The 8,008-nt window shown below is 43.2% G+C and overlaps 2 protein-coding genes across 3 annotated transcripts in view; both read left to right on the top strand.

Moving 5' to 3' along the window:
- LOC131483707 (spermidine synthase-like) overlaps positions 1-1,834 on the top strand; it is a 3,051-nt gene extending 1,217 nt beyond the window's left edge. Inside the window, 1 exon segment of the mRNA XM_058682080.1 lies at positions 1-1,834. This exon segment is cut by the window's left edge and continues 155 nt beyond it. Within this exon segment, the coding sequence (XP_058538063.1) occupies positions 1-464 (464 nt within the window). The 3' untranslated portion in view covers positions 465-1,834.
- Positions 1-8,008, top strand: part of ANO6 (anoctamin 6) — a 196,606-nt gene that overhangs the window by 86,128 nt on the left and 102,470 nt on the right. The gene's annotated exons all lie outside the window — the stretch shown is intronic.

The raw sequence follows: 8,008 nt of genomic DNA, 5'->3' as shown, positions 1-8,008 counted from the left end.
ACGAGGATGTCATTCAGGTCTCTAAGAAGTTCCTGCTGGGCCTGGCCGTGGGCTCCTCCAGCGCCAAGCTGACCCTATACATGGGCGACGGTTTTGAGTTCATGGAACAGAACCAGGGCACCATCAATGTTATCCTCACAGACTCCTCAGACCCCATAGGCCCTGCTGAGAGTCTCTTCAAGGAATCCTATGACCTGGACCTCATCGAGGAGATGCGGCAGTTCTGTAGGTCGCTCTTCCCTGTGGTGGCCTATGCTTACTGCACTGTCCCCACCTTCCCCAGTGGCCAGGCAGGCTTCATGCTGGGCAGCAAAAATCTGAGCACCAACTTCTGGAAGGCCGTGCAGCAACTGACACAGAAGCAGGTAGAACAGATGCAGCTGAAATACTACAACTGTGATGTGCACCAGGCAGCCTTTGTCCTGCCCAAGTGTGCTGCCGAGACCCAGGATGATGTAAGCTGAGCCCAGGTGCCACTGCCCAGGACGTTGGGCCAGGGAGCCTCCAGGACTCCTGGGCATGACCAAACCCTTTTGCCCTGCCTGTGTGCCCACCAAGCAAGTGTTACAAGCCCCAGAATGCTGCCCGATGGGCCCGGCTGGGCGGACAGTCTCTCAATGTGGTGTTCAGCCTCCAGGCTTATACCAGCTGTGTATAGCCAAAAACAAACAAACAAACCACAGGAATTACTGTTTGTAAGGTGATGGGAATAATCCAGTAGGGAGAGAAAACCTGACGATGCAGGAGTGAGAAGGAAAAATTTCTGGAATGACATCCTTGAGAAGGCAAGAAAGGAGTGGAATCTGGTCCAGAAGTGGAGAGGTTGGACACCCTTCATGGCCGTAGATACCATTCATTCTTATAAAAACACCATATGGGGACCCAGGTGGAATTAGTTCAGTAGTTTCGCTAGTAGGATCTTGTTGTTTTTTCTTGATTGCTTCTTGTTTACCCGTGAAATGAGAAGCAAGACATTAGCTAAGATTGAGGAAGGAAGAGAGGAAGAGACCTGGAGAGAGAGGAGAAGGTGTGACACAGTCATCTGAGAGTGAATGTTCTGGGAAATGTAGTATAATTTCCTGGCAGCACTGAGAGCCCACTTGTGGTTCCTGGTCATGGTGAGTGCGTGCTTTTCCCATTCAAGTCCAGCTTTGGGGAACAGGTGTACAGTAGGCAACGAGTTTGATTTCACCAACTTAGGGGTTTCTCCCAAGTCAGTTCAGTGAAGCAAGACAAGGCTAAGAGAGTTTCAGGGTGTTTGCAAGAGAGCAGAGGACCAGGGACAGGAGCAGGGTGAGACAATAGGATCAGGAAAGTTAGACCTTAGTGGGGCTTGATAATTTTTGCAGTTGGGGTATTGGAGAGAGTAAACTGGAAAAATAGGAAGTGTTGGTTGGAGAATCCAGTCTTTCTCACTGAGGAAGGAATTACAATAACCAGTACAGACAAGGTCTGGGATATGAGCATTGGAATGAGGGGCTGGGGCAATGTGGAGTTGCAAGGACAGGGTGGTGGAAGGATCACATGTACATGTGGAAATCCCCTAGAATTATGTCAGGAGAGCTGTCTTGGAGAGGTTAACAGTGAGGCAGGGCTTAAATCTTTAAGGAATGAGGGGTAGTGACTCAGGAATGAGTAGATGGCTGCCAAATGAGATGACCAGAGGTAGGAGAGCAGTCTGAAGAGGGGCAGGCTAAAAACCAAGAAACAGATGGAATTGGTGAGTAGCTTTAGGGATTCAGTCATATCAGGATTTCTCACCCTCAGCACCAAATTTTGGGCTGGATTTCTCTATGTTGTGGGGGCTGTCTGTGCATCGTAGTCATTGTAGGGTGTTTACAGCATCCCTGGCCTCTACCCATGAGATGCCAGGGTTCTTTCCCCACCTGTGACAACCAAATATGCCCAGACATTGTTAAATGTCCCTGGGGGCAAAATTGCCCTCATTTAAGAACCAGTGAGTTAGATGAATACTGAAAAAGCGTTGGGGTCCCTGGTGTCCTTCCCTAAAGCTCTTTCTAGGGAGTGCTGGGAATGCCATTCTAATCCAGATTAGAGCAGGTTATTCAATGAGCAGGAGAAGAAACAAAGTACCTCTCTTTCTAGGAGTTTGACTGTGAAGGGCTGGAGGATGAGAGCGCAGTAAGCAGAGGAGACTCTGGAGAACCAGAGATGATTTCCTTCTGTGGGTCAGATGGAGCCATAAACAGATTTAAATATTGATAAGAAGGGTCCATGTGAGGAGAACAACTGACCTAGAGAAAAGAGCGGTCTGAAATGGGCTGTGGAATGGTTTGTAGATGTGGAGGAGTCAACGTTCGATCAGAGGAGCGGCATCTCCAAAGATCCAGGAGCAGCAGGTGGATGCTGCTGGTTTATGATTTGTTGGAGAGAAGCAGAGGGAGTTTTCATCCAACAGCTTCCGTTTTCAGCTGCTGAGAGTGAAGAGAACAGTGAGTGCAGGGGCGGAGGTGGGGGGGAGTTGGCACGTTGAACCAGTTGTGAAATGGGAGACCAAGCTGGCTTGGAAAACCTAGGAAAAGTTCTAGGATGTCTGGGCAGTGGTGAGGGCCTGTGTGGGGCTAGTGACCTGAATTTACAACTAAACCAACCTGTGCTGCTGTGCTTTCTCCAGCATCACTCAGACACCACGAAAGCAGGTAGCAGGATTCAGCCCAAGTTAGGGCTTTGCTAGATGGTTGTGATGGAAAGAGCAGAATATTGGCAAGAGTGCTTTTAAAATGATGAGCTGGGAAACTATACAAAAGGAGGGGAGGGAAAGAAATGCAAATCTGCAGATTGGTTAGAAAATGTCACAGGGCCTCTGAGGTCATTGTGCAATTAGGTCAGGATGTTAGTGGTGGTCAGAAAGGGGGATTCCTGAGTAAGTGATTTTGGAAAGGCAATTTGTCAAGTAATAACAAGGTCTAGGTTGGGACCATGGAAGTTAGTGCATGAAAGGGAGAACATCATTGGTGATAAGAAGTCAAGTTACTAAGGGGTCAAGGTGGCCCAGTCATGTCTGTGGATGCAGATGTCCTTCTGGATGAGGGAAAACTTGGAATGGAGAGGGAAATGTGAGCCAGGGGCCAGATTTTCTGTGGGCCGGGAGCGTCAGCTGGCAGGTAGGAGACAATAGGCTCTAGGAAACTCTGGGGTCATACTCTGCTTGCATGGACCTAAGGGGAACTATTTTCATCCCAAGAACATTGAGGACTAATGGTCTGGAAGCAACATATAGAATGAGGTGAATGTCAACCTTACTTTCTTGCCCCGAGTGTGAAAGGTATAAAAGAATAATCAGGGGGCGCCTGGGTGGCGCAGTCGGTTAAGCGTCCGGCTTCAGCCAGGTCACGATCTCGCGGTCCGTGAGTTCGAGCCCCGCGTCAGGCTCTGGGCCGATGGCTCGGAGCCTGGAGCCTGTTTCCGATTCTGTGTCTCCCTCTCTCTGCCCCTCCCCCGTTCATGCTCTGTCTCTCTCTGTCCCAAAAATAAATAAAAAATGTTGAAAAAAAAAAATTTAAAAAAAAAAAAAAAGAATAATCAGAGCCAGCTCCACATACGTCTGCATATTTTTGTTTGCAGGCTTTGTTTCAGAGTGATTGATCAAGTTTTATTTCAAGGTGGGTTCCCACCTTCATCCCCTCCCACCCCCCCTCCCAAATCCAGACATCATTTTGGTTATTTCTAGCCTAAATGGCCCTGAGGCAAATGAATTCATGCTGGGGCTATTGAGAGAGATTATAGTTTATTTTATGGGCTGTCCAGAGTCTTTCTGGCTAATCCCGGAAATCCAACTGAAGTACCAAGATCTGCCTCAAGCTCACAAGATCTTCTGGATCTGGGAAGACTGGGAATAAGGCAGGACCCTTCTGCTCAAGCATTTCTTTACTTGGATTTGTGCTCTTGTATCTTCTACAAAGAAATAGGATGGCTTTGCCTTGTACCTTTTGGCACTAAGTTCACCAAAATAAAAAAGAAAAGGAACTAAACCAAAAAAGGAAACCAAACAAAGGAACGGTGATTTGGCAAAAGGAACTCTCAAAAGAAGAAAGGAGACCAAAGATAGGCTAGTAAGAACTGCTCAGTTGGCCCATTTGCTATGGCAGCAATTCACATGGCATTTCAACCTTGAAAGCATTTTGTACATTTAAGAGCAAAAGATGAGGGAATGTGTACTTTGCCTGAATATGGAGGGAAGGGGATGTACTCTTTTGCTTTATGTGGCTGATTCCAAAGCTACATTTGTTGATTTGTTAGGATTGGAAGGTAGGAACAAGAATAGGCGGCAGTCCAGCATACAAAGTGTCAGTCAAAAATCTTTCTGACTCACTTCTTTGGAATGCAGAATGTATTTTCCCAGAGAAACAGTCATAAATGGTGATTGGACTTCTGGGTCCAGCCAGCCAGACTAACTAAAGCCAGTTTAACTCAGAGTGCTAACAAAACTGTCATCCCATAATAATAGTTCGCTGAAACACTCCAGTCTTATTTTTTCCATTATTATTAAAATTTTAGAATAAACTTCAAGTCCAGAGTGAGTGCATGAGTGGAACCTTGTGGAAAAAAATGCTTAGCATGATGAGTGGAAGAGAGGATTGGTTTTGAGTTATTTAGATTCTGAAGCAGTGTTCTGTCCAGAATTTGAGGAAGACAGTGTAATGGTATGAGATAACAGACAAAAGTTTATCAGCTTCCATATTCCTTTTGTCTTTTCTGCTAGTGAAGGTGAACTTTAGATTGAAAGGTTCAAGTCCTGGGAAGGAGCTGTAGAAGTCCATGCTAGAGACGCCTGGGTGGCTGGCTGTCTGTTGAGTGTCTGACTTTTGGCTCAGGTCATGATCTCACTGTTCCTGAGTTTGGGCCCCATCTCGGACTCTGTGCTGACAACTTGGAGCTTGGAGCCTGCTTCAGATTCTGTCTCTCTGTCTCTCTAAAAAATAAATAAACATTAAAAAAAAAAAGAAGTCCTTGGGGCGCCTGGGTGGCTCAGTCGGTTGAGCGTCCGGCTTCGGCTCAGGTCATGATCTCATGGTTCGTGGGTTCGAGCCCCGCATCGGGCTCTGTGCTGACAGCTCAGAGCCTGGAGCCTGCTTCGGATTCTGTGTCTCCTTCTTTCTCTGCTCCTCCCCTGCTCATGCTCTGTCTGTCTGTCTGTCTCTCTCTCTCTCTCTCTCTCTCCCCTTCAAAAATAAATAAAAACATTAAAAAAAAAAAAAAGCCCATGTTGCATGAGACTGTTGTAGGAAGGTATATCATTATTCCAAATGAATTTAAATTTCTTAGCTAGAAAAATTATATATCAACCAGGGTATTGAAAGAGCAGGTGAATTTGCTCGTGGAATCACAGTTGCTAATGGAGGTGATGTGAGGGCTGGGGCAATTACCAGAATAATAGAGGGACAAATGTGACAATTTTCCAGAAGGGGTAGGGTTAGGGTAGAAGTTGGACATAAACTAAATTCTGATAAATGGAGACATTGACACCGGAGTATTACTCTCCAGGAATATCACAAGATGAGATTTTTAAGTGGGTGGTTTGTGAATGTTAGAAAAAGGAAAGGTCATCAGGAGCCAGTGCAAGTTCAATATAAATAAGTCATGTCAGACAGAGCACATTACCTTTTTTTTTTTTTTAATGAGGGTGATTATAATGGTAGAACAGGAGAAAGCCACAGACATGTTTGTGTTTTTTAAAAATTGGAGTATAGTTGACACATTTTTGTGTGTTTTGAGTTTAGCAAATGGTGTGAACAAAATTGAATTTAAATACAGAATGAAGAAATGTGGACCTAGTGAGAGTATACTTATCTGGGCAATTGATCTTGGTACCAAGACTGTGGAACAATGGCTGGAAATCAATTTCTAGAGGAGACAAAAATCAATATGAATTAAAGTAATGGCCTGCTCCTGATTCACAAATATGTGCTGCCTAAGTACAAATCATAAGAGCTGAAGTTAATGACTGATTATGTGAAAAGGCTAGGTGTTTGGCTAATTAAATCTTAGTATGAATCAAGCATGTAATAACAATGCCAAAAAGTTTATGCAAGTTTAGGTTGTATTTGCACCTTTGTGTCCAAAACAAAGAAAGTACTAGGCTTCTCCCATTCAGTATTGGTAAAGCCACTTGGGCCCTCCATTTTAAGGAGGGGAGGCCATGCTGATTGGGGAAAAACAAGTGGTAGATCCTGACACTTAGGCAAAGCAGGACATCAAGTTTAAATATTTGATAATAGCAGTTGGTGGATGGAGTTGCAAAATATAGTATTAAGACCTAAGAATCGGAGGTATAGATAGGCAGACATTTCATTTTAGTGGAAAGATGTTTAATTCTTCAGAGGAGTTTAAATATAGACAGACTGGATAACAATCTAGGCAGATGATGTATGCTTTAACCAGGATGTATCAGTGGGGATGGGAAGGAAGAACATACATGTTTTATGTGTAGCAGGACTTGGTAGCTGATGGCAAGCAGGGAATGACAGAAAGACAGGATGTTTCTGGGAATATAACACCCCAGTAAGTGACTCACTGATGAATCTGAGTTGCTTTTGTTTTATTTCCCCCCTCTTTCAACCTATTGTCATCATCAGCCAAATTTCCTCCTTGTAACAGTGTTCATTCTACTGTTTTTTCCCCTATTTTCAGAAAGCCTCCACTGAAATGCCTTGTGAATTCTTGCCCCACGCAGTATCCCATTTGAAATTCAGTGATCTATCCATTATCTGGGGAAATGTCAACATTAATTTGACAAAAACAGGCATGAGGAAAGCAGGGAGCCCTGGGCATTCTGAACAAAGATGTAATATCAGTATTTACCATGGAACTCATTTGATTATAAGTCATCTAGAAGCATGCCACAATAATGGTCAGAAAAGCCCACAGAAGCAAAAGAATCAAGTTAAAGTTGAGAGTCTGCTGGTAAATAACCTGACTGCCATGACCTAAAAAACAGCACTAATGGAAGAAGTTGTAATAAAAATTTAAAGAGAAACACAGAACTTGGCAGAAATGTATACACAGAATGGATTCACAGGATTCCTGAAAATTGAAAAGGAGAGAGATCTGTAGGATTTCAACTATAGCTATCCCTCCCTCTGTACCACAAACCCCCATATTTTGAATTTGTAATTAGTTTGAAAGGCTTAAGGGCTCTGGAAAGATCATTTAAAATCCCTTTATTTCTGAAGTCCTACTAGCTAATTGCAATTTTCCTTGTTTTGACAAATTAATAATAAAAAAGTGCATCTTTACTGTAAGTCTCAAGTGTATTCCTTAAATCTGTCTCTGGTTAAAAAAAAACAAAAACCTGTAAGATAGGTTTTTAATCAAAAAAAAATTCTAATGGCCCCTTCAAAAGGAAAATGCATTTACAGTTCCTTCTCCCAAGGCACTTTTTGAAATGTAGATTAATGTGACCTGATAGATTGTAATAACGACCAAAGAGCATTTTCATTAATTATAATGAGCAAACCAATAATATAGATCTTTACAGTGTTAGTATGAATTAGAATATATCAAGACGATACTTGCAGCTGAAGTAAAATTTGACTGCTAAGTCCAAATCCCTTAAAATAAAAACACATAATGAAAATTTTGACAGATTATTCAGTGATGCTAATGGTATCACCACCATTTCATGATTTTTAAGACAGTCTTAAGTGTTTTTAAAAAGTAAATACACTGTCTTGTGACATAAGTAGTAAGAAGGTTGAAGAAGAGAAAAGTGAATGAGAGGAGGTACTTCTGAGACTTTGAAAAGTGTTTTTCTTTTTTTCTTTTTTTTTTTCCTTTTTTCTTTTTTGTTAGAGTCATTTCTAAAGGTCCCCTCCCCCCCAGGAAGTTGAGCATGAGGTAGAATTCGAGGGATTTAGAAGCCCTCTTCCGGTTCTGCTCTCAGTCCCCTATGGGCTTTTTCTTTTAGGACCTCAGTCTCCTTATGTGAAAAAGCAGAAAAATCAGCAGATTTCCTCACTGGGGTGTTGTTCAGTGACTGCATGCACAG

The sequence above is a fragment of the Neofelis nebulosa genome, chromosome 8 (genome assembly GCF_028018385.1).
Source record: "Neofelis nebulosa isolate mNeoNeb1 chromosome 8, mNeoNeb1.pri, whole genome shotgun sequence".
Classification (NCBI taxonomy): domain Eukaryota; kingdom Metazoa; phylum Chordata; class Mammalia; order Carnivora; family Felidae; genus Neofelis; species Neofelis nebulosa.
Note: the sequence above shows the minus strand (reverse complement) of the source record. Positions and strands in the feature narration are given on the sequence as shown.